Source organism: Phaethon aethereus (assembly GCF_964289735.1).
Source record: "Phaethon aethereus genome assembly, chromosome: 2".
Taxonomy (NCBI): domain Eukaryota; kingdom Metazoa; phylum Chordata; class Aves; order Phaethontiformes; family Phaethontidae; genus Phaethon; species Phaethon aethereus.
The window spans coordinates 24,989,204-25,015,577 of NC_138582.1; the positions used below are offsets into that span (position 1 = coordinate 24,989,204).

The window sequence follows — 26,374 nt, forward strand, 5'->3', positions numbered from 1 at the left end:
CTATACCATACAGTATACAAACAGACAGCAGAACTTCTTACTAAACTGCTTTCAATAGTTTCCTCTATTATTACTGGGAAAATCTACAGATTATAGACTTGCAACAAACATATTAAAATAAGAACATCAAAAAGCATGCAACAAAAGCTCTGTGCTACTTTGCGTTTTGTATATATAGACTTATGGTTTGGCACAAATGAAACGACATTTTATAGGAAGCATTACTACTCATGATTAAAATTCAGTCATGCTCCTCAGAATGGCATTATACTGACCTATGGCCAGTATCACCAGTTAGATAAGACGCGATAATGGACAAGACTATCAATACAGAAGAGGCTTATTTTACATAGCCCTTTCACTTAGAACCATAGAATAGTTTGGGTTGGAAGGGACCTTTAAAGGTCATCCAGTCCTTGCTCAGAGCTCCAGCCAACCTGACCTTGAATGTTGCCAGGGATGGGGCATCTACCACCTCTCCGGGCAACCTGTACCACTGTTTCAGCACCCTCTTTGGGAAAAATGTCTTCCTTCTATCTAGTCTAAATCTGCCCTCTTTTAGTTTAAAGCCATCACCCCCTGTCCTATCACAACAGGCCCTGCTAAAAAGTTTGTCCCCATTTTTCAATAAGGTCTCCCTGGAGCCTTCTCTTCTCCAGGCTGAACAACCCCAAGTCTCTCAGTCTGTCTTCACAGGAGAGGTGTTCCATCCCTCTGATCATTTTCATGGTCCTCCTCTTGGACCCTCTCCAACAAGTTCATGCCTTTCCTGTGCTGAGGGCTCCAGGGCTGGATGCGGTACTCCACATGGGAGTACACTTCAGCAAAGAAACTTAAGAACCACACCACATATTTCTAGTAGCCATGAGTGAAACTCAAAAGCCATATGCAGATTTGTTCAAACACTGAGAGCGTGCCTCACAGGTTTTTAGGCTGCAATACTCTCTTTGTTTCTGTGCTTCAAAGGGGACAACGGAAAACTTACAGAAGCATGTTTAAATTCAGAACAGATAGTGAAAAACAAGTTATATTTACATCCATTTACACTACAGCACTGACCATATAGCCACAACAGCAACCATATAGATCGTTATTCAAATATGTGACAGCAGCCACTTTTTGGCATGCTCTCACTTTGTTACAAGAAGGTAATAGGCTACAATGCCATTTACTGAAAGCATGTGGCATCAAATATTCCACTGTATTTAAAAAATCATGCAGAAGCCTTAAAGACTAGTTCTATTTCCAAAGTTTCCTTTTTTTTTTTTCCAAGTTAGTTTAAAATAAACGTGAGGAAGAATGATGTATGTAACTTGGACACCGTACAGAAACATAAAAGGGTAGTACATTAAGTGAATTCCCAAATTCTAACATTTTCTTTAGATAAACACTAAGTCCAATCCCCTTCTCCTGCAAACAGTTGTCCTGTGTATTGTTCCTAAAGACATAAAATTCCATGTAGGAACAAGTTAAAAATTTCCTTCTAATGAAAATAGAAGCAGCAAAAAACTTTACTGTAGTCTTAATACCAAGATTTTTAAATCTTTTAGTTCTAGCCTACACATATGAGGAACCTGTTTATAGTCATTGATTATTGTGCCAAACGGAACTTTTCATTTAAATAGCTTCTCTCTCCTTTTGGTGTTTACCTTTAGTCAGACTTTTAAATCCTCATTTATCATTCATTACATTTTTCAGATACTACCTAAGAACATATCAGGACATGTGACATAGCGTACTAGATGCTACATAAACACCATTAAAGAGTTTATAACGTAATTGTACAAAATAGACATACTGGGTAAAGGAAGGGAGAAAGTGTAAAGAATTAACATCTATACAAAGCAAGTAACACAATGGCCTCAGCTGCTACTACAGTTTCTACAACATTCCACACTAGTTCCACGATGATTAGCTGCTGGGTAAGCAAGGTGCAGACAGAGGTACCTTTAGCAACAATAAATTAAATGGAGTAGTCCTCACTGGGCTGCGTGTACCCCCACACCCCAACGCAGCAGTCGTTCATTCTTCTGTTCCAGTTGAATAAAATGTCAGTAAGGCCAAAGAGAATTACATTTCTTGGTGGCTTCATCACATTAATCTTAAAGAAGACACTGTACAGCTTGATGGAAAAATCACTGAAAATTTATGTGTTTTGTAAAAATGCATTAACTTTTGTGCTTGCTTCTGTCCTATCACATTTCAGCTTATGAAGTTAAGTATGTTCTGGTATTTCTAATTCTTCATGCTTTCAGACAAAACCATGCCAACACAGTTACATTACACATAGTGAGTATTTCAGTAAAGAGATTTATATAAAGGATATGTAAAAAAATATGTATCTTATAAAAGATATTTATCTAAAATATGTATCATATATAATATATATATATTACCCAGAGTAATAGTTAAAAGGCAAACAAATATGAAGAAGTTCTGGCATGTAAAAGCATACCTACCTCTCTGGGGAGCCAGACAACCCCAGCCCTATCCTGTATGTAATCAGAAGTTTACATGGCTATTGTTGTGGTCCCAAATAAATTAAATTATTTGATTTATCTTATTGAACTCATAATATTATCACTTGGTAGAATGCGTACACAGAACCAAACATACTGAAAGATTTTCTGACTAGGTTTTCAGAAAAAATTCACAATTTTGACTTACTCAAAATGACAGAACAAAAAATTGTATTATGCAGACATTAAAATTGAAAATATCTTAACATTTAAGATGTCTGAATCATACAAGGAACTTCTGAAGTGATGTATTTTCTTTTCTTCTGCAATTATGTAAGACTGACAGAATAGAGGAAGAAAAAAGCTTTATCCATCAATAACATTTTGACCATATCACTTGCTTGAAAGTATCATGCCTTACAGTTGTTCCATCAAATGTTCAAAAGTTACAAAGGTTATAAAGAGCATTTTTGTTTTGTTATACAAACTAATTGTAAAATAATAATAATGTAATATATATTATAAATTATTATAATATATGTTGTAATAATATATTATAATATAAAAACATTATAATATAAATAATAATAAATAATCAAATATACAAAGTTATGGCCTTGTATATTACTTACTGGAAAAGGTTCAGCTTGTTATCACAACTTTGACTACAATCCTTACCTTAGGATAATTAAAGTATTACATAAAAAAAGAATCTTTGGTTAAGGATAATTTAATACAGGTGCAAATATCTCTTCAAATAAAGTTTGTTCATAACTACTACAGACACTGTAATTTTTATTGTTATGTGCAATCCATTACCACAGTTACATTAATGGTGAAACTAGTATGATGTCGACAGTTAGTTTTATAAATTCACGTTTAAAATAATTTCAAATGACCAAGCAACTCTAAATGCTAAGAACATCAGAAATGTGATACAGTAATTTTAATCAGAAATAGATAAAAGAAAAAATTTAGAAGGCTGTATAAGGTAATGATAGAAATTACAAAGTAACTACTTGATCAAAATTTGGTTAAAAATTTTGCCACTGGTGATCAAAACCACGGACAAATAAGTTACCAAATGTAGTCCCTGAGCCTTTCTAGTCACTCAGTATACAAGGGCAATCAAAAGAGAAAGCATTGAGTAACAGCTGATTATACAGATTAATATTTAGGAAAGACTTTTACATGAATATTTGAAACAACCAGGCTCAACTACATTTTGGAAGGGTACATAACAGTATTACAAAAGTAAATAAATGGTCTATTTTAAAAAAAGAAATATACCAGGAAATGTTGTGCTGTTCCAGTTACGATGCAGGACTGAAGAATAACTCAACACATTTAAGAACAGCGTTAAGTTATTAAAATAATAAAGCAGCAATTCACACATTGATTTTTTCAGATGGTGCTGGTACAGAATGAGCTTAATGGGAGCCAAATTAATGTTAGACAATTACTACCCAACAAGGTCATTTACACACAAGGAACAGAAATATTTACATATCATGTTAATCCTCCTACTTAGAAGACCCAGCATGAAACTTCCCTGATGTGCATAGTGTTCTATAGTTATGAGACAAACATTGAAAGATTCTTATATTGGCCACTTAATAATTGACCACTTATAACCAAGGACAGAACATCAGTCTACAGAGACCACTAGTTTGATCAAGTATGACAAATTTAAGCTTTAGAACAGTCTACTGGTCTGCCCATCAACAGTTAAAAATAAGTTTAAAATCAGGCAAAACCTGTGTTCTTTCCAGGTCAGGAGTATGGGGCATGAAAATTAAGGTCAAGAATGTGTTAAAGAAAACACTGTGCCACACAGATCCAACAGCCTTAACTTCTTGTATCTTTTCCAAACACTTTGTATGCAAATATGTGTTTTGACACTATATACAGAATCTGTTACAGCATTCACTTATGCCAAGTTATGTACTGTATGGTTCATCTATTAAAACGGGTTTTAATAAGAGTAGTGATTTTATACCAAGTTATGCAATTATTTGATAGACCACCCCAAATAGTTAAAACATGATTTACTATTCAGACTCAGGAGGCTTATGAGGTCTCAGTAGTTAAAACTAGTTGCCAAAAACTGATCCTAAACAGTGACCACCAAAAAAAACATTCTCCCAATTCTTTTAATTAAAGATTATAAACAAAACGTTGTAAAATGAAAAGGTTAATATGCAAAACTTAACATTTTAAATAATTCAATCTATGATCAACAGTACATGCAGAAAACTACAAAGAACACGGTTAATGAAAACAAGTATGTGGAACAAGAATCCACTACTGGCATATATGGAAGAGAAGGTTTCCCCTCTCTCTACTCCTTTCCCTCCAAGAATACGTACCTGCTGAATGTGTCTACTAGCTCGTTTCTGAGGTTGGTAGATAAGCCAAGTATACAGGACCGGATCAACATTAATTGCTAATCCTTGTACGCTGGACAAGAGTACCGCACCTACACATTGTAGAAAAGAAAATGAAATGGAAACTATCTGCTAAAGAATCTCCATACATGTATTCATTTTTCTTGTACACAAATCATCTTTGATGCAGACTTCTGTTTGGAAGGGAGTTACATATATATATTTAATTATTTAAAATTCCAATCAAGAGTAATAATTAAAACAAACTTACAATAACAATAACACTGCCAGTGTTATGGACACACATAAAAATGCAGAGAATTGCATTTTTATTTTGCTTATTACAATTTTTTGCCAAGAAAAATGCTTGTTTTCACAAAGTTGTGTGTGTAACTGAATACACACAAGACCTTTCCTCAGTTTCTTAGCCAACAGTAACATTATGCAAGAAATGACTCAATGAGACCCTTGACAGAAAGAGAAGAATATAATGCATGACTCCCCTCAACCTCAATAAAGAAAAACTTGGTCTAGGACAGCGGCTTCCTTTAATAAAGCCAGGTCTACTTTAGGTCCGTACTCTGCCCAAAGCTGCTTAGGACAAACATTTTTCATGTAAATGTGGTCATAAATATTCTTTAGTGGAATAGTTAGGTAAAATAAGGCTAAAGTTGGCAGTCTTGGCACTGTGAGCTCCTCGTTTTACAATGTATCTTATTTTCTTTAAATCTAACTTTTCAAGTCCTAGGATTACAAGACAGGGCTACTATTACCTTCATTTCTTAAGAGTAAACTTCTAGTTTTGTTATGCTTGTGAAGAAAAACAAACATGGGAATTAAGGCTCAAAATAGGAGAAAAACTATTCTCGGTATACAGAAATCTTAGCACATACTTCAAGCCAAGCACACTAAAACACAATTTATAAAACACTATTTCCGTTAAACCTGCATTAAAAATCTGATGATGTATTAGTGAGGCTTTTGTTTTAATAGTACAGATAAAGTCTCTGTTGCAGCAGAACTTATATACAGAGCTGTAAAATTCAGAAACAAATGGATTAATACAATACAAACGGTATCAGTTATATTGAAAAAGTGTGGCAAGTAGTAAATGGCAGTTATCTTTTCACATAAGTTTTGCAATTTTACAACAAATCAATGAAATAATGAAACAAATAACGAAATAAATTAAAACCAGAAATCCTGGTTACTAGAAGGTCCCAGCACCAAGTTCTAGCGAATTACAGTAATTCTATAATTTGAAGAATCATAGTTTCTAAAGCAATATATACTATATTTACTCTGTAGTATACAATATAATTATGCAACAATCTGAATTTAATAATAAACTGAAATAAAATCATAAAGCTTGTCACACGGTTCAATGAACTTTCCAAAAACCAGCAAAAACATATGCCTCAAAACACATAATACATCACCTAAAATTGTAAATGGGAGGAAAAAAAGAAGAGATAAGTTTATTGTATATACCAAAATTTTAAAACCAGCTAAATTCCAAATGGCAGAAGACTCACCAACCTGGGGTGACGCAAGCAAAACCTGATGAGTACAATGGGAAAACAGCAGTCAAGATATACATGAAGATAAATCATGCGCCTAGCACAGGCTTGGAGTTGGAACACACACTGTGAGGAACTCCTATACACAGACTAATCTATGTGATGTGATGGTTTTAAATGTCAGTAATAAACCTTAGAAATAAATCTGCAATTTAAGGCAAAGCCGACATCAAGCATAAAGTAAAGGGGTAACATGCAATTAAGAAGAGCAGGGAATATGCCTTGCAGGAGGATCTGGAGGAGACTGGAAAAAGGAAGCAGAAGGTAACAGAGGATTGATAAAGTATATGCTACAATCATTAGCTTTTATAAGAAACTTGGATGCCAAAATAAGAGAATCCTGCATCTTTAAGAGATACCGCCTGTTGTCAGCAATACTTAATGAAAGGTTTAATGTACATGTGATATGACAAGTGGGAGTCAGAGACCTCCCAAAGAGCGAAGAATCAAGTCAGCCTACAGGCAAAGTCAACAAAAAAGTCCCACATTTATAACAAATTCCTGAAAAGAAAAAAAAGTTACTGTAGCACATGATGCTAGTTACTCAATTTGGTTTCCTGTTTACTGCAAAAAATTAGCTAAAACTAAGAAGTTCAACACATGCTTTGAACTGAAACTATCTTCTCACTTCAATGAAATCACACTAGCACAATCTCATAAAACTCTGAAGTAAGGTAGAACAAAAAGAAAAAAAGGTTTCTTTTTCCAGTTGTCTTTTGTTGTCAATAGCTTGTGTCTGGGAGAAAAAAGGAAAAAACCAGTACAAGTAGTCAGATAAGCAATTACATTACTTGCCTTTCAATCTGTCAGGTAACTTTGGCCTCCTACCAAGCTACTTCTGTCACACTGAATTACTGAAATTTACTGCCTTATTTGCTACTTCGCCACTATATTCAAAGAGCAGTTTAATCACCTATGTAAACTTGTTTTCCGTCTAACAGCTTTCTTCAAAATAAATATCTACATAGTCAAAGAAAAGTTTCTCAGATTTGCCTCCTCTCTCCCCTCCCCCCCCCCCCCCCAAAAAAAAGAAATCTTAAACTTGTGTTTTCTTCTTTCGAGGAAGATCTCACTGACGTGAGGACGAAGCTGCAAGTGGGCAGCAGACTCCTTACACGTCTAAGAAAAAAAAATTTAATTGCTATTTTGTTGCTGTCAGAATGCAATACTCGAGTTTCCTGGATTTCATTAAGATTGTGGTGAACTTTCTTTTCTCCCCTCCCCTTTTCTCCTTTTAATTAAATTTACATCTCAGAAAAAACAGACCTTAGTCCCATACCATACTGGGTTTCCTTTCCAGATCCCCGTTCTTGCCAGAGTTACCCGTTACATCTATTTAGTAAATGATTTGAAAAGTCAGAATCAAACCCAACACCACGTAATCTTTGAAAGTTTCAGAACTTCCTCAAAGTCATGGTGTCATTTGCCAGGTGCAGTTTGTGCAGATCATTTCTTTCCCGACTTTGTCTCCCTCCTGAAGGACCAAAGCAAGGGGAGGCTGCGGGCGGGCGGCGGAGGAAGACGAACGGGAGGCAGGAGAGCACAACCGCGCTTGGCTCTCTCACCCTGCAGACGAGCTTCTTGACAAGCTTCCTTGGACAATGACAACTGCAGCAACAGCACTCGTCTTCCCAAGGGACCGGGGTTCCACAGAGGATAACCTGGGGCCTTCTGCGCTTGGCGTGGCCACCTCCTCCCACCTTCAGTGCTGAGCAAAGGCTGCTGAAGGAGCAGGGAGGAGAGGGGTCGCCAGCCTGGGGCTCCAGCCCCAACCCCCCCTTCAGAAGGGAGATTCAGGCATGTAATAAATGGGACAAAAAGGGAATATGGTACTCCTGTTGAGGTGGAAGAGGATGCCTGGGGGATGCAGCTGCAGAAAAAAGAGGCCAGAGGGAAAAGCACGATAGGTGAAACGGGGCAGAGTCACGCAGCAGAGTGGTTGTGCTGAGGGACGCTCAGCGGTGATGAAAGCATGGGAAAGGGCTTCAAATATCACAGAGACCGAAGAAAAGGATGAAGGCAGTAGGATGGTGAAAAAAGAATGCAGAGGGGAATGAGCACTTTGGGAAGAAGAGAGGTGGCAATAGTTGGTGAAAATGGCTGTCGTTTTGGAAATGCAAGAACCTTGTGAAAGAGTAAACTGCATTACTGAGTCACTCCCAACATTTTGGTGAAAAAAGTTTACTAGGAAGAGTAGACAATAATGGTTCAGTCAGAAATTTACTTATTGAAACTCAACATTTAACACAACATACTATGATGCACCAGACACTGAGAAGCAGCCTTGTTATTTATGTGCAGAAAAATGTATTTTATCTCTGCAACAATAAAGGATCACCCTTGCAGAATTCTTTCTAAATTCTGCTCTGTGCATGCAGTATCCAAACACATCCATATTGCTATTTCCAGGAAAACCTTTCAGTAAGACATTCTAGATTTTCCTCTATAAAATGAACTGAAAAACCTTTACAGGGAACTGAAGTTTAAGTTATAGTTAATGTATACGGGGGGGGGGGGTCACAAATATGTACAAAGGGAATGTTCTACAATAAAAACTAATTCTGAAAACTTTTGTTTATTTTTGGTAACTAAGTAACTAAAGAAAACATTACACCATCTTGCTATATAAACTGCATCATGAATTATCTTAGCATTGAGCTCATGACTCCTAGATGTCTCAGGATACATGAATGATAAACAGGTGCTGATACAGGTTGAGTTAGCATCATTAATTTAGTATCCAATTATTTTAAAGGATAACAGAAAGAAGAAATAATCTTTTTACTTGTTGTCTTACTGTTTTGAAAGACATTTCCAGTAAGACATACTATAAAAATGCAGATCTGCATATTACACCCAATTGAAGAGTTCTTTTTTATAAGAGTATATAGGTAATTAGTTCTTTCTGCTAGTTGACTCAGAACAGATGCATTGTAAATCACTATATGTGGAAATATCTAACTCTGTTTAATTTTAGCCTGGGAGTCAACGAAGGGAAAAAGAGTGCTCTTTACTACTCTGCTTACTGCCAAAATGGCTTGCTTACCCACATTCCAAACAGGCTTTACCAATTAGCTATCCTATGGCACCACAGCCATTTTCAGTCACATCCCAAGCTGAAGAATGAGAGCTGAAGTAGGATTACAGATTGCAGTTACACAGCATAAAAATTAAATATGCAACCTTTATGTCCTTTTGGAATATCAACAACAAGCCAGTATGATTGTCTTGCAAAATAATCAGCTTATCTAAGAGACAGTGTCCTGCAATTCATCCTGAATTGCCAAGTCAGACAAGGGAAAGAATATTTCAAGCTACATCAAAGTTTATGTGATTGTGAAAAATTATTTTTACATTATACCAGCTACAATAAGTTAATAAATTTTGTGTAACTACTGAAATATGTCTGCATGTCTCCCTATTCAAGGTTGATTTGAACGATTAAAGATGGCCTTTTATGTAAACATCCCAATTTTATCTCAGAGAAAAATCTCCGAGTCTGCTATACTTTATCATTGTCTTACATTCACCAATTGCTTAAAATAACTCTAAGGTCAATTAGTTTCGTTGCTTGGACCAGTATTAGAATACTTCATTAAAACAGAGTAGTGGGGTAACATTTTCCCATGAACTAAGGCGCTTTGGTCTGCAATATCTAACACATATATGTAAGGCCATAGTATTTCTTATTTTATAACTCAATTTGTTCACATTTTTGTTGCAGAATAGAATATGGTCCAAAAGTACTACTAGACTCCTGAGATCAAATGAAAGGGATTTGCATACATATATGCATACAACATAAGTTGGAACCAGTACAACGTAAGTTGTATATTCTTTCATACAACAGTTATTTTCTCAAGCGTAACACACCACCATATTTTACCCCTATTCTTTCTTTTTTTGTCCAAAAAAAAAAAAAGCTTTTGATCTTTGGAAACATTCAGTAAGAATGTACTTCTACTGCTATCATGACCTTGTAACTCTCCTACTGAGGTTTATAGCAGAAATGCATTAAGTGCTGAAACAAAAGAGGTCAGCATTATTGTTTTTATTTCAAAAATAGAGAATGTGAGGCAGAGAACTGAAGTGATTAAACTGAAGTGATTAAATCACACAGCAGGACAGCAGGACCCAGGGATAAAATTCAGATGTTAAAGTTATGTGCCACAGCTAAATACCTACTGTAACTAGTAGCAAAAATAAATGTAGGAGTGTGAGTTGTGTTAATCGTAAATCCGAATCACAGGAGCAATCAATTTCGATTGAATGTTCTGATAAGCCATCATTAGGGTTAAAGAAAATAAACATCCTATCTCCAGCAATATACATATCCAAATACTCACAAATGCTGAATTGTGGAATTATAACATAGAATTATAGTCAAAGACATAACATAATGAGGCAAAACACAAAACTGCTGAATACATTGGTTAACACAAAGGGCTGTATGTCAGGCATCATTTTTCTAAAATACAAGGAGCCACATTTCTGCAAATCAATCTGAAACAATGTATATCACAGCTATGTGTTTTTGAAAAAAAAATATATCTTGAAAGGCTGCTTTGTTTTCCAAAATTCATTTGAGCAAAACTTTAATTTTTTTTAGAGAATATGGTGGTGTTGGTTCAGGGGAATAGTTTAATAGGCAATAAAGAAAAATAGGAAATGTGTAGGCAGTTGCAGAATACAGAAATGTCAGTTTTATTTGGATGATTACTGAATCGTCTCTATGAAAACGTAACAGCAATGTGCCTACGCTGAGCTGCATAGCATCTCTTCCTTAATTTCCAGGTTTTTAATGCAAGAACGTCTCATTCAAGTATTATTTCATCATGTTCGCTTTGAGGTCCTGTTTCTATATTTAACCATCACGCTTACTGTTCTGTAAATATAAGGAGAATGAGGAGCTCCAAATTCAACTGACAGAAAGGACTGTACAGCTAGAAAGCAGGGATTTAGTATGATGCCTTCAAAATCATGTTGTCAGTGAGTGAACGATATGAACACTTTAGAAAACACAGGAGTATTTAGAACACTTGGTTTGTTTTATGAATCCAAAAAAATGGGGAGAAATACAATGTTCAAGTTCCCAGAGAGAACTCCAAGCAGAGGCTGTTACTGGACACAGCACTGTGCAAGTGCATATTCAGAAATCCAGTAGAGCTTACAACTAAACACTTCAGTCTACAAAGGTATCTACCAAAGTCTGCTCCCTTTGTCTCCCCTCCATGCCCCGCCAAGTCTCACTAGAAAGCTATCTAACATTTGGTGTTATAAACCTGATCAATGTGACTCTAAGCCCTTAAACTGTGTTTATTATGAAACTTCATGGATAAAATCTGCTCTGCTAGCATTGCTGTACCTTCACATGCAGAAGAGTTAGCTCTCAGGCTAACAGCAGTTCTACCTCTGTGTCTGATATCACCACAATTACATGTATGACAAAGATTACTTAGACCTCTAACTAATGCCATAAACTACATTAACTTGATCATACCTGACCAGGCTTTCAAAAGGTTTGAGAATTTTAGCTTGTTTAGCTCTGTGACAAAAGAACTCAAATAAGTGCTGTAATGTCAAGGTTGTTGCTCTTCATTTTCCATATGGAACCACTACAACTCACAGTTACTCACTCTTATGGATCAAGAGGACAGTGTACATTCCATTAAAGTGGAAAGTTGTTTGGTGCTCTGAAGAAACTGTGTGAAACAGGAACAAAACTTTTGTTTGCTCTACTTCTCTGAGACCTCCTCAATCCTATTTTAAAGGCTGTGATGGGTATTTTTCAGATTACAAGCACTTTTAGTCTCACTTGTAAAATGCAGTAATTCCATGGAATGGATTTCTCATGAACTATTGAAAACAGACATCTTCTCAAGCAGACTAGAAATAAAACGTTTATATGGATATTTTTTGTTAAACAAGAATTTTGCTAATTGCTATATTTAATTAGACTTTAATTAGACAGCAAATCCCTTCTTTCATTTGATCTCAGGAATCTAGTAGTACTTTTGGATCATGTCCTGTTCTGCAACAAAAATGTGAACAAATTGAATTATAAAATAAGAAATACTATGGCTCAAACCTAGTGTTCTCCTAAGGAATCTACAAGCATAACAACAAAGCAGATTTAGTTACATAGTCTACGGGAATTCCCTATACAAATTCCACAAGGTGTTTAATCAAAGGCTTTTAAAGAAACTATGCTACCTATAAGGGAAAAGAGAGGAAGTTAAATAGATAAATAATTTCAGAATCGGTAAATTATTTGGGAGAAAAGAAGCAGTGATTGGAAAACATGGGAATTTTCACTGTGGAAGAAGGCAGAGCCCTGCAGGGACCTGCGCTGCCCAAGACATGCCAGGAGATTAATGTGGTGACCAATTCTGCTGAGCTATCCAGACTAACCGTGAACAGGGCTGACGAAAGAACTCCCAAAGTATCCCATTTGATTCAATAGAGATAAACATACTTTTCCTACTGGTATCGCTGCCTATCTTAACTTTACCTGTAAAATGATGACTGAGCTGACTGCTTTGACTCAGAAAACAAGATTCTAGAAAAGTGTTAACTCAATGTTCAGTAGGAAGGAAGGAACAGGCAATAAACCAAAAAATATCATCTAAAGCACTGCATAAATCCATTGTGTACACAGATATTGAGAACACGGCATGCAGCTCTGGTCAGTCAAAAGGGTCAGTTTTAAGCATTCAAACCTGCAAACTTCCGTTTCACAATACCATTCATTCAGTATTTATGCTCCCTGATCACTCTATGGTCCATGCCAAAAGCATTATATGTTTTCCAAATCCCAGAGCAGAGAGGACAGAAATAAAAATGTATAAACACGTGTATCTTGAATTTCGCTTACTGCTTAAGTAATTTTCTTTCTTCATTTTTAAATGATTGCCTATGTACTATATCTAGTCAACTCCAAAGCAAATGGGTTTTGAACAAGTCCAGGTCCAAACCACCTGGATGTGGACCTCAGAACCCTAGACAACCTGCAACGGCAGAACCTCTTTTCCAAATGCAATATTATTGGTAGATTTTTATGATTGCATTACTCTTAGTAAGTATGTATACAAATGTGTAAATACCAGCAGTAGCTGCGCTTTACATACTGTTTACACAGACATTAATTGATGAAGATACCAGAGTCTCCAGATATGCAACAAATGAGTTCTAATCTAAGACAACAATACTTAAAATACTTAAACTGCAGCACAGTTTGATTAAAAAACCCTCCGAATTCCACACAGAAACTTCTGCCCAGAGAGCTTCAGCTGAAGGCCAAAGGGCCATGGAATGGCAAGCCACTGAGAAAGCACATGTCAATGGACAAAGACCTCTTGCAAGGGAGTGAGGGAAATAAAGTTCTGACAGGGTGATTGCTGAGTAAAATCAGCCACGACCCAAATGTTTTACCCTTAACTAAGCTATCAGAATGCCTAATAAGCTCTCTCAACTTTTGTGCTATGAAAAGAAGCAAAAAGCAGAAAGCTTTACTATATTCAGTTTACAAACCATGATTCCTATGATGTGTAGGCAGTTAACCATGCATCTCAACACACATAAGCACACTGGTATCAGGATTGCATCCTCCCTTTCCCTATGGCCGGACTGACAGGGCTACCACACCTTTTCTTCTATTGTGAGACAACGTTATAGGAAGATTGTGAACTAATGATATACTTAAAACGTGCAATGCCTCAATATATCTCCTTCTAAGTGATTTTCAATACAATCTCCTGTTTGTTACTTTTATAATATGCGTTTTAAACTAAAACCAGCAAATGCTCTTAAAGCTGCCAAGAAGTTTCTTAATACAGTTCAGCTTCTGTATTTATAAACACCTCACTATCGTCTGCCAAAACGTTATTTTGCAATTTCTTACAGCAGTATTCCTCTAGGATTGCAACAGGATTCTTCCCCTATGGCAACAGGGCACCAAGGGAGCTATTTTCATTCCTTCTTCAGCAGTTGAACATTTGTAGTGTTGTGACTATGGATACCGACTGGTCTTGCACTTTAAGTTATAAAACTGAAATCTTTGCAGCAGTAGATGCCTCATGTGCCTTCTCTTAAAAGTAATTTGAATAATATACAGCTGTGGTTTCCGTTTCCTTTTTTTGGTAAACATTACAGCTTCTCAGAGGCTACAGGAAACACAGAGAAGATTTCACATAATTTCTTAGGTGCTCAATTAAAAGAATACACCCACAGACACAGAGGTTGAGGAATAAGAAAATAATTTAGGAAGGCAAGCAAACTTCACAATAGAGATCCCACATAAAGTTATGCTTTTCTATTGCAGACATGTAAGTAGAGGAAGAACAGAAAACTATGTATCTTCTAAAAAGAAAATCCTGATTAATTCACATATTCCTTTAAATTGCTTAAGACGACATCATGCTCTACATCAGTGATTCAAGATTGCAATAAATAGCATATAAATGAGTTGCCAAACAATAAGCCAGAATAAAAATAGCCACAGTATGTTACACTGTCAAAGTTGTGACACTACAAGATAGGTGAAGTTACACAGGCAGTTCTACCATAAACTTTTCCTTTTTTTTTTTTTCCTTTTTCTTTTTTTTCAGATGTGTGCACTCCAACAGACAGAAACTCGACACATGGGGCTTAAGTTGAAAGCATATGTTTTCCTTAAAAGAACAAAACAAAACAAAACCAACAACTTTGAAAAATATGAAATTCCTAGTCCTTGATGACTTAGTGGGAAAGAAATACAAGTTTTAGATACTATCAATAGAAAATGGATAGGCTTTCTAATGGACAGTCAATCATGGTCCTTTTTGCAGCTGATGTCTGCACAGGCAATAACTTCAAAAGGAGCTTGTATTTGTGAATGACAGTACACACACATAAACCCATTTCATTGAAACTCTGCTCAATTTACACAAACAAGGAAAATTACATTTTAGAGGTAAACTTAATAACCACATATTAACTCCAAATTTGAAAGAAATTCCAGAAGTCCCTTAAAGATCATTTGATTTTGAGCTTTACAGTACCATTTTGATAGACTTACACCTGTCATCGAAAACCAGAAAGCCTTCCTCAACTTACAAAACCTGTGTGTAACAAAGCGGGGAGAACAGGTAAGCATCTCCACATATAGCGAAACGGTTGTACCAAGATACAAAAAGGCAGGGACTAACTGTCATCTCAGAGGTGGAAATAACCGTTCACACCTAGAGTAGGAGAGCCAGCTTCAGAAAGTCTTGGGAATGTGCTGTAGTTTCAAGAGATTCTAAGAAAAAAGATTTCAAGTTAACTACATTACATATTGGAGAACTTTTTCAAGATATACAGTGCACTACTAACTGAAAAATTCCAACACAGCATAAATACCAAGGAGAAATGCCCTGTTGCTGCATATTATGAAATTGCCTAGAATTCTGACTGAATTTACATGTCAGTATATTGAATGCATATACTGCAATCTGGATTTCTTCCCTGCAGTTTTGTCTGTTACTTCCCTAATTTTCATCTGGGACGCTAGTAAACTCAGCAGAATAAATAGCTTTCCTTCGTATAATCTTCTTGTAAACAAACACAAAACCTAGAAATAAACAATTACTCTATGAATCACAGATTCAGCCATCTCTATTATGAAATGTAAAATTGCACCTTTACTGACATTGATTTTATGCCCTTCTAGAATAGCTTCATATATACTGATTACAAAGAGGAATTGATATGACACGTCCTCTAATTACTTGGTAACTTCCTAAATTAGCATTTATGCTACTAGAAATGTACAGTAATTCAGACTGTTACAAATATAGATTAAAGAAGAATCTTCACTGGGCAAGGGAAAGCCCATCACAGTTCTTTTACAGAGATGAAGCGGTTTATGTTAAAAATGCCAGAAAAGAAAGGATCCAACACAAAGCACCAACACGAGTGACACTGGGATGAGACTGTTGATCATCCTGCCTTTATTACTGAGGGCAATTTTGAATATTTTTTAAGTATTTTTGAAAACTGAAATAAACTTCCAATTCATAAAGGTTCCCATGTAAATTTAACAGAAATTCTGAATTATTGAAAACACTTTTCTCAATAATATAATGAATGTTACCATGATCACCAATAAACAAATAATAAAAACATATCTTTACAGGCCATATAGAGGGCATAAAATCAAAGGATTAAGTTAAAGGTGATGTTTAAATCTTCGTGGCACAGCATAGTCTAAATTTCATAAAGTATTATTTAAAAAAAAAAAAAATCAGTGAAAGATAGCATTCAGAATATCTTTAAAGATATCCTGTTTGCCAGACTAGTTTATTAAAAAAGTTGTTTTATTCTTCTACCTGACACAAAGCTGCAAGCCTCCAATAGAGCAAGCAGAAGAAGTAACTGTTAGCCTTTTCACATCAGAGACTAATGCACAAAACCACAAAGCCAAAGTTTGAACAGTTCATTTTTACCTGCAGTGCACAAGGAGATGGTTATTTAACAGTAACTAGTTGTTTCAAAATTACTGCATTATTTAGTTGATGTAGAACTAAGTGATTCTTCTCAATACCAGCAAGTTTGTTAAACTTCAAACATACTATTAAGGTCAGCTCTTAAGACAAATTTTTCTAAAGATTCAGAAGAGCTGGACACGATGCATCTAAAAAAGTGAAACACCACATATAGTAAACTCATTTTCTTTTAGACTGAAATATGCATTTTTGAATGGTGTCAAGACTTAAGACCAGTATCTTCTCACTCATGGGGAACTAATCAAGAACTTATTAGGGACAGGCTTGCTAAATCTCATAATTAATATTTCTGATTCATAGTAAATCTGTATTATATTAACTACGCTTAATATATATTAAAGCATTAGCTACACTATTATGTAAACATACCTATTTTCAAATCAGTTCTTTAAGTTCTTCCATCACTGCTAAGCTTTTTAGAAAAGTTGAAACAAGGTAAAATTTGATTATATAAATTTTGATTAATAAATCCAAAATGTTGTTTAGTGTTTTAAATCACTTCCTAGCTAAACTGAGAGCAGAAATTTTACTTTCACTTTTGGGCTTGAGTGAATGGTTCTATTCATTAAAAATATCAAAAGTACCATCTAGTTGGATATTATGAAAAAAATAAGTGTATTTATTTATTATTATTATTTTTTAAAAGCACATAAACTTCTCCAATACGGGCACTGGAAAAATCACAGGTAAGGTAAATTACAAAGCTGCATCTCTTAACTAGTAGAAGTGCAGAAAGCTGCTGTCATACATTTAGGACACAGTGGGAGCTTTTAAATATGTTGCCTTGAAAAACTGGTTTTTAAGTGAAACCAGCTTTCACGTTTTTCCAGTGTCTTCTTGAGAGAAATGTTACAAATAAACAGAAACATGTAACCTTTAGTATTATTTTGGCAGTATGTTGAATACTGCAGCTTTATGATTTTACAAACCTCATTTAAGATTTTTAGCAAAAAAGAAGTGTTAAGCAAACTGTATAAAACATCTGCACAAGCATTATAAGAACATTGAGTTTATTTACATAGCAAATATTCCTGCAGATGGCTAACAATATATCACGATGTCTTCAGAATACTCATTTTCTGAGCAGATCTTTTGGGGATGTGCTCCAAAAGAGCAGTATGTGCTTTTGCATCATATGTTACAGATCAGCAAAAAACATACCTGCTAAAAACTACTTAGATGAAGTTTTCCTGCATTTGCTAGCGCACACGTCAGACTATTAAAACTCGAATAAAAAAATCCAATCAGGTAACAAACAAGAAAATAATCAAAGAGAGTTCTAAGCAATCAAATGTTAAAAGGAACATTTACTTACAACCCTGCTTAAGACACTCTATGCAATTTTAAATTTTCTGCCTGACACCACATGGTGTGGGCCCTATATGGTCCCTACCGTGTAACCATAGCACTAGCTAAACAAATTGTTTGCTACTCCAGATATCTCAGAGCTGTATTTCTGTGCCGGGGCTGGAGAGGTGCCAGTTCTAAATCCAAGAGGTGAACATAACAGCAAGCATACTATGTAATTTCTGTACCTGTATGAGGAAAAAAAAGTTAGAGGATTTAACCTCATCTTCATTTTCTTGATATTAAGGGAAATAATTCTGACCAGCTGCTTCTTCCCCAGCTCATTAACCTCACAGTCCTTTATTACGATTATAACACTGCATGTAGAAACCAGATTTCTGGAATAAAATGCAGATGTTTAGAAAGTCTTGTGCCTGTTTATAGCTTTATGTTTTGTGATCCTAAGTGAATGCTTGGCTTTTGGGTTAGGCTTTTCGGGGGGAGGCGGTGTTAACTGGTGAGAACATTTAAAAACTGTTTAAAAAGTGACTGATGTGTAAGCATTTCAAGCATGCAAATGTCATTCTAACAAAACTCCATCTTGGAACATGGACTGAGTAATTTTAAAAGTTTAAGTCACAGGTTTAAGAGAAAACCAGTTGATACATACAAAAGGAGCAGTACCATACAAGCTGTGTTTCAGTTGCTTCCCGCTCCTCACCACATCATTAATTTTACGTGGAATAAGCTTTATCTGCTTTGTTACTATTGCTGCATAGCTTGCTGCTTCTTTTATGTAAGTTTATACAAAGTCCAAAGGTTATTAAAATCACATAAATTTTCTGTAAATATTAATGTATGCTCAGCTATCTCCAGACTGACAAGCTAGATACTAAACAGTCTTCAACTGAAGAACACGACAAGATAGTTCAAAATAATTGTTTACTTAGCTGTTTTCAGTCCAAGGCAAAAGCAGTCCAAGGCAAAAGCAGACGAGTAGTTAATATGACTGCCTTGGAAGTTTTCAATTTCATCTTCTTATTTTACAAATATATCTAAAGAAAAGAATCTTTGTCTTTACTTAAAATCCACAGAATTTGCCAGAAAATAATTTCATGTCATCAATAGCTAGGAAGTTGGTTTTGCACAGTAATAACTTGAGTACCTCTTTAATTTAAGGAAAATAACTTCTATTCAGATCAATCTGGTTGTGTTTGTGGTGTGCCTCAGAGAAAGGAACAGGGAGGCTCACAACAGCAGCCTTCTATACTTACAGATGTATCAGAAGAACATTATTTAATAGAATCTGCTTTAAAGTCTTATACCCTCAGCCAGAAAGCTCCTGCATGGGCTGCTATAAAAATAGCAAGGTACGCCGAGTAGGCAAGCACCTTATTGTGCTGCTTATACTGCTCGCTGGTTATGAGAGCATGTTTACATTAGTGCCTGCATCTGTCAAATCTCAGAAGACCTGACAACACCCGACGCTATGTCATTACACGCAACTGTCCCTAGTACACTTACATATTCTTTGCAACTCAGATGATGCTATGCTGAATTCTACATTAATCCTTTTCACACGACCACACAACTTGGAACACCTTCCTGCACAGCAGCAAATTTTATCACAAGCTAAGTTACTATCTTCTGTTTTAACGATTTGCAGTGTGGTTACAAGTTTACAAGAAATAGTATTTAACAGGCTAAAGGATCTGTATATTTATTAAACATTAATATAGGATTGTCTAGTTCTTCTTGTTTGTCAATACGTTCAGCTACACAAGACCAGGATGATAATCTATTTCAATGGATGTTTTTGATTAAAGCAGGCTAAAACTGAATTTTATTGAAATTCCCAGACACGAAGAAAAAGATGTTCCATATTTGAAATAATTCCAATAATGATTAAAAAGAAATACTACAATACTTGTAATCCAATCACAGCAGCACAGTAAGAGTGAACGAAAACAGAAAAGTAGTATTTAAATGTAAATGAAGCTCAGTTATGAGAAATACAATAATCAAATGTATCCAATGTCAAAAGACGCTGGAGTTCAAAATTTAAGGTAAACATGGATAGCAAAATTAACCTTACTTAAACTTTGACTTTTACATATCTGTCCTAGATCATGTAATTCTTTAAATATACTTCATGATAATGTATACAAGTTCCAAGTCTCCTGCCCCAGAAATATGGTATAAAGGTAATGCACTAATTAAAAACAATCTGTCTTAAATATCTATTTTGTATCAGAACACAACTCAATGAATACTAATTGTGCTTAAAAATTAAGGCAAAAAAGGATTCTTGGGTATGAAAGATGAGCAGTTTAACATCAAAGAACCTACTGTACACTTATTTATTAGACATGACTTTTTCACTTAAGCGGAATAAACAAATTAATGAATAGATCATCTGTGGATCTAATCTGAATTTTTGTAATTGTGCCCACATCTTATACTCTCCAGCTGTAATGGCTAGTGAACCAGCTACAGACACTGAAAAAAGATAGGATTTCATAGATGAGGTTTTGAACTTCACTTATTTGATATCCAGCACATTTTGTACTCTGAAACATTATTATTATTACTACTACTGAACCACTATGGGGGTAATCCAAACAGTACTTATAATTAAATAACCATTTACTGATAAAAATTCAGAAATTAATTCAGTTTTGTATTATTCTACAGAAAAAAAGGTTAACAGTTTCTTCCCAATATCAGAAAACCATTTAGCATTAATTCCTCTAATATATTCCACAGAGAGATTCAATTTAAGGTACCACTGTTACTGTAATACCTAGAAATGTTGAAATGTAGCTTTATTTTGACAACTGAAGAGATAACACTCTATTTTAACGACTCCTTAAAAATTGTATACCATATTTTATATATATAAAATACCATATTTTTTTATATATATATACACATACACCCCCCACTCTCACAGGATATGCAGACTGACTCCTCTGGCCCTAGCAAAGACTCATGTCATAAAAGACCACCACATTCAGGAAAGAGATGAGAATCCTCCATGGAAGCCACTGGAAGAAATACACCCAGCTCCCAGCACCTTCCAGCAGAGCCAGCCCATCCTCCCAGACGGTCTGGCTAAGTCCCCAACTCACCAGCCCCCAGCCCCGTCGTACTAATTCTGCACATTCTTTCACTCTCAAGTACTGACAGCAATCTCGTGCTAACAAATACATAATACATACACCTGCTTGTAAAAAACCTGTGGCAGATAACGCGTTACCTCCAGGTAGCTGGTTGAAGTGAAGCTACAAAAAGTACCTTTCACAGTATATGCAAGAATTCTGTCACGTTAGATGTCTCACTGGGAAAACAAAAAAGTCATTTGTTCTAGTCACAGACTTCATGGTACTCAAGCTTCAGCACAGCATAAGTCAAACAATAAAGCTCAAATGTAATGTAAATCATTATTGCATGGAAGTTTACTTTCCTGTCACCACTGCCACACTTGGAAGCAACCTACAGTTCTGAATATCTTTTAAGTGTTTTCCATTAGTGCAAAATGTTTGTCAATGTAACTTTCCAAGCTGAAGACTCAAACAGATAGTCTTTTGTGAAGAAACTTTTCCTCATCATTCTTTCATCACAAAGTGAGCATATAGTGTAAAATAATAAGAATAAAATTATTGCAAAAAGGTACAATCTCCCCTTACTGAGATATTATTTATTCACAAGCAATGCAATTTTCATAGTGTCCAACAGAAGCACTGAGTTGCCACACAGAAGTGCAGGTTTTTATTGATTATCAGGAAACTCTGGATCCTAGATGTCAGCCCATGGATCATCTCTTAGGTGCCTGAAGTAGGAACACAAGTCAGGCTTCCATGGTTAGAGGAAAGGGAGGCGGGGGGACGGGGGGAACCCACACCAACACCCAAGAAATGTTTCTTCTATCATTTTCTTTCCAGATGGCTTATTGGATGAAGAAGGAAAAAAAGGTATTATGAGAGAATAAGTTATGAAAAAAAAAAAAACCTCCAGCTTCCTCTGTAGTCATCCACTATCTCCCAGGCATAGACTAACAGTATGGCCCCCTAAAGAGACCCAGCAGTGCCCTCTGGTGATCCAGGTCAAATTTAGCTGCGTTACATGGGCAGAAAAATGGATCAGTGCCCCTACAGTAGCTCCAGATACAGAGGCAGGTTTCCGTCACCTCTGTTGAGGAATTACAAAGGAGCACATCCAATTTGCATATATTTGTATTGTTGGGGGAAATTTCTGCTACAAAATTTACTTGGTTGGAATGAATAAAAATTATACTTGCATTTGAGGACAAAAGGCTCCAATATGCATTGTGTCCAATATGCTTGTTGCAAGTTGTCAGTCCTTTGCTATCACTGAAGATGACAGTGGTACATAGAGCAGTTTTAGAGGATGGGACAACAAAGGAGGTGTTTGTTTTCTTGTTTGCTTGGGTAATTTTTTTTTTCAAGTTATCTAAGAGATTCCCACAAGAACATTGCAGGTTCCCACAAAAACATGGTAGGCTAATATGACTTAAGTCAACTAAGGGCAGCAGACTGGCATTATGTTTTGGTTCTTTGAAACGTTTGGGAGAAATAAGTGAAAATGGTAGCATGGGAAATTCTGGCAACGTTGCTGGTCTCAGCGGAAACCCAGTATTCAAAAGCCACCCGAAGTATTTAACTGTATGGCAAGATCTACCAGGTTGGGTGCCCACAAGAAAAGCTTAAAAATAAATTTTTATGGCATAAGTAATTTAGGTACTTAATATATTGATATCATTACTCACATTTTATATATTATCTCCAACTACAGTTACTCTTGGTAAGTTCTAATCTTTCTTCCATCCATTCTGTTATCTGAAAGCTTCCTTCCATCTGCCTCATCTTCCTTTGCAATTCTAATGTTATATTATTCCCAACACACTAGATATCTTTATTCTCATCAGCATCTTTCCTCATTTCTTCAAATGTAGCCCCTCAAGTACATTTTATGTTTTCACTTCCAACTCATCAGCGTACCCCATATTCTTACGGACATGTCCTACGCCCACCTTTTTGGTTTTGTTTCTTAACTATGTTGAGTTTTCTGAACTTGTAATATGTTTTATTTTTTGAATATACCATATTCTACATATTTTGGATTCTCACTTCACAGAGATTCAGCTGAAGAGTGTTGCAGAAGAATCTGTTAACTTGCATCATGTGGCTCTCAAGCTTTTTCTCTTGAGGAAAATAAGGTACAAGACAAAGAGTGTGTCACTCAGCTCCACTTCAACAGCTGTTCTTGCACTCCATTCTACATCAGCTCATTTTTCTCTGTAGTCATTTTACTGCTACATCCTGTGCAATTGGCTTTTGCATCTGCCCACAAATGGCAGAGAAGAGCAGCAGATTCATTACCACCAAGCATGACTTTAATTTTTATCTGGCTACACAGTGGGTTCAGAAGTAAACATTCTTTTAACCTGATTGCTTTCCTAAAATGCTATTACCCCTGCTAATCTATATTATATCTTAATTATCAATAGGTAATTAGGGACATCTACCTGGACTTGTGCAAAGCATTTGACACTGTCCTGCACGACATCCTTGTCTTTAAATAGGAGAGATATGGATATGATGGATGGACCACTCGGTGGATAAGAAATTGGCTACCTGGTCGCACTCAAAGACTTGCGGTCAACGGCTCGATGTCCAAGTGGAGACCAGTGATGAGTGGTGTTCCTCAGGGGTCAGTATTGGGACTGGCGGTGTTTAACATCTTTGTTAGTGACATGGACACTGGGCTGAGTGCACGGTCAGCAAGTTTGCCGAGAACACCGAGCTGTGTGGTACAGTTAACACACTGGAGGGAAGGGATGCCATCCCAAGGGACCTTGCCAGAGGTGGGCCTGTGCAAACCTCAGGAAGTTCAAGGCCAAGTGCAAGGTCCTGCACATGGGTCGGGACAATCCCAAGCACAAATACAGGCTGGCAGGGAATGCACTGAGAACAGCCCTGAGAAGGACTTGCAGGTGGGTGTTGGGCGATGAAAAGCTCAGCGTGACTCAGCAACATGTGCTCGCAGCCCAGAAAGCCAGCTGTATCCTGGGCTGCATCCAAAGAAGCATGACCAGTGGGTTCAAGGAGGTGATTCTCCTCCTCTACTCTGCTCTCGTGAGGCCCCACCTGGAGTCCATTCCTGGAAATGTTCAAGGCCAGGTTGGATGGGGCTTTGAGCAACATAGTCTAGTGGAAGGTGTCCCTGCTCATTGCAGGTGGGTTGGAATTAGATGATCTTTAAGGTCCCTTCCAACCCAAACAATTCTGTGATTCTATGACATGAGTAATATGCTGCCAAGCTACTGTTTCATTTTCCATAGTTTAAAAAAAAAAGTTTCCATTCCTTTTCTGTTCATCACAGTAAAAAGCAGCATACACTGTCAGGCAGCAGATGATTTGCTGCTCTGTGCCACTTTGCAGCACTGCCTGTTTGGAAGGTGAATTGCTAAATACTACAATAGAGAATGAACACTTTTGCTGCTAACAGATAATCATGCAGAGCTTGCTATCTTTACAATAAGGGGACATTTATAATTTCTTTTTAAATTTTGTCTTTATGTTATTTTGTGTTATTTTAATTCCAATATTGCAAATGAAATCCTCAATCTCAAGATAAATCTGAGAAGTAAATGAGTTACTGGAAAGATAACTTCCCAGTATTTACAAAGGTTTACTATAGATATAAAAGTTATTGTAGATGCCTACATATCCCCCATTCCTTCTCCTACAGACAATGAACAAACACTATCACCTATTTTCCAAAATAAATTTGTGCTTCAGAGGCAAGATAATGCATTTTCATTTGAAAAATTAGTTTTATCAAATTATACACAGAATGAATATAAAATAAGTGATTACATACAGCCCAAAGAGAATGAAAGATTTCCTAGGCACCAAATGGGAAAAAAGGTACTGCTGTATGGAGCAAAAATAGTTGTTTGGTACCATTTTAATGGTCCCAAAATGCAGAAGAAAGCAAAAAGGATACTTTCAGCAAAAAAATCATTGACTACATTTAGTAAATCATAAATTGCCGTCGTTCTGTGCAGAACAAATTTAATGTTGCAAATGGTAAGGTATATCAGCGTGTTTAAAACAAACTGGAGTTAAGCAAGCATATAGTGTAAGTCTAACACTTACTTTGTACTTGTAAACATCCTTTCCACACAGAGCCCTTTGGGACATTCAAAGAATTTACTGAATGAGCTACTTGGAATAAATAAAGAACACTCAACTTGGCCTGTAACACTTTAACTGATTAAAAAAAGTTTTAACTGTTCCCCTAGTTGCCTGGAAATGGCCATTTAAAAAAATGCTGCTGTGGCAATAGTAAATCTTTATTAATTCCTCATTTTTGGATTTTCCTGCATGGGGCTTATTAAAAATAATCTTTCAATCCAACGATTTCAGGACTGAAAATTTAGTACTATACAGTGAACCACACAAACGTACTGGAAAAGAGGTAAGTTACTTTTTTTTTTTTTTAAACTTATTCACAGAATCCAGTTAATTCTGGCAGTAAAATTAGCTTAAGTTATAGTTACATAATCTACAGGAGAAGATATATTTCTTCCATCTTATTACCATCCTTAGCTTTAACAAAAATCACCTTTAACTCAGTTACATGTACCAGCTACATGACTTTGCTCAAAAGTTGTTACAGATGACCTGTCAAATTTTATTTTAGAAATCTTGAAATGGATTTTAAAAGTTTGCAGCTACGCTTACGTAAAATTCATTTACAAAGAAAGTTTAAGTGCTTGAATCTCTATTTAGCAGTAAGATGATTTTCTAGAAAACTTGTGGGCTACAGGTGTCACTTGCAAAATTATCAGTTATAATTATTTTAAAAGTGCATTTCAAGTTCTCTGTTTGAGAGCGTGAGCACCTACCTTGCCGTACTTTGTTTTGTTTGAATACCAAGCAAATAAAGGCAAGTTGAAATCTAAGAGCTCAGAGTGGACAAAAAAATATTTTAAAAACTTCTTTATATACAAAATGCCTTCCCTATATCCACTGTATGTTCTGACTATATCCATATGGGGGCAGTAATGTTAAAGAAAATAAAACACCCTAAAGGAGTCACCTGAATTA

At 36.0% G+C, this 26,374-nt stretch overlaps 1 protein-coding gene across 1 annotated transcript in view; it reads right to left on the reverse strand.

Annotated features, from left to right (window-relative positions):
* The window catches only part of VPS13B (vacuolar protein sorting 13 homolog B), a gene marked incomplete at both ends in the record, with an annotated part of 485,525 nt that overhangs the window by 268,409 nt on the left and 190,742 nt on the right, over positions 1 to 26,374 (reverse strand). The window contains one exon of the mRNA XM_081996267.1: positions 4,829 to 4,938. Coding sequence (XP_081852393.1) covers positions 4,829 to 4,938 — 110 coding nt within the window. The remainder of the gene's footprint in view (positions 1 to 4,828; positions 4,939 to 26,374) is intronic.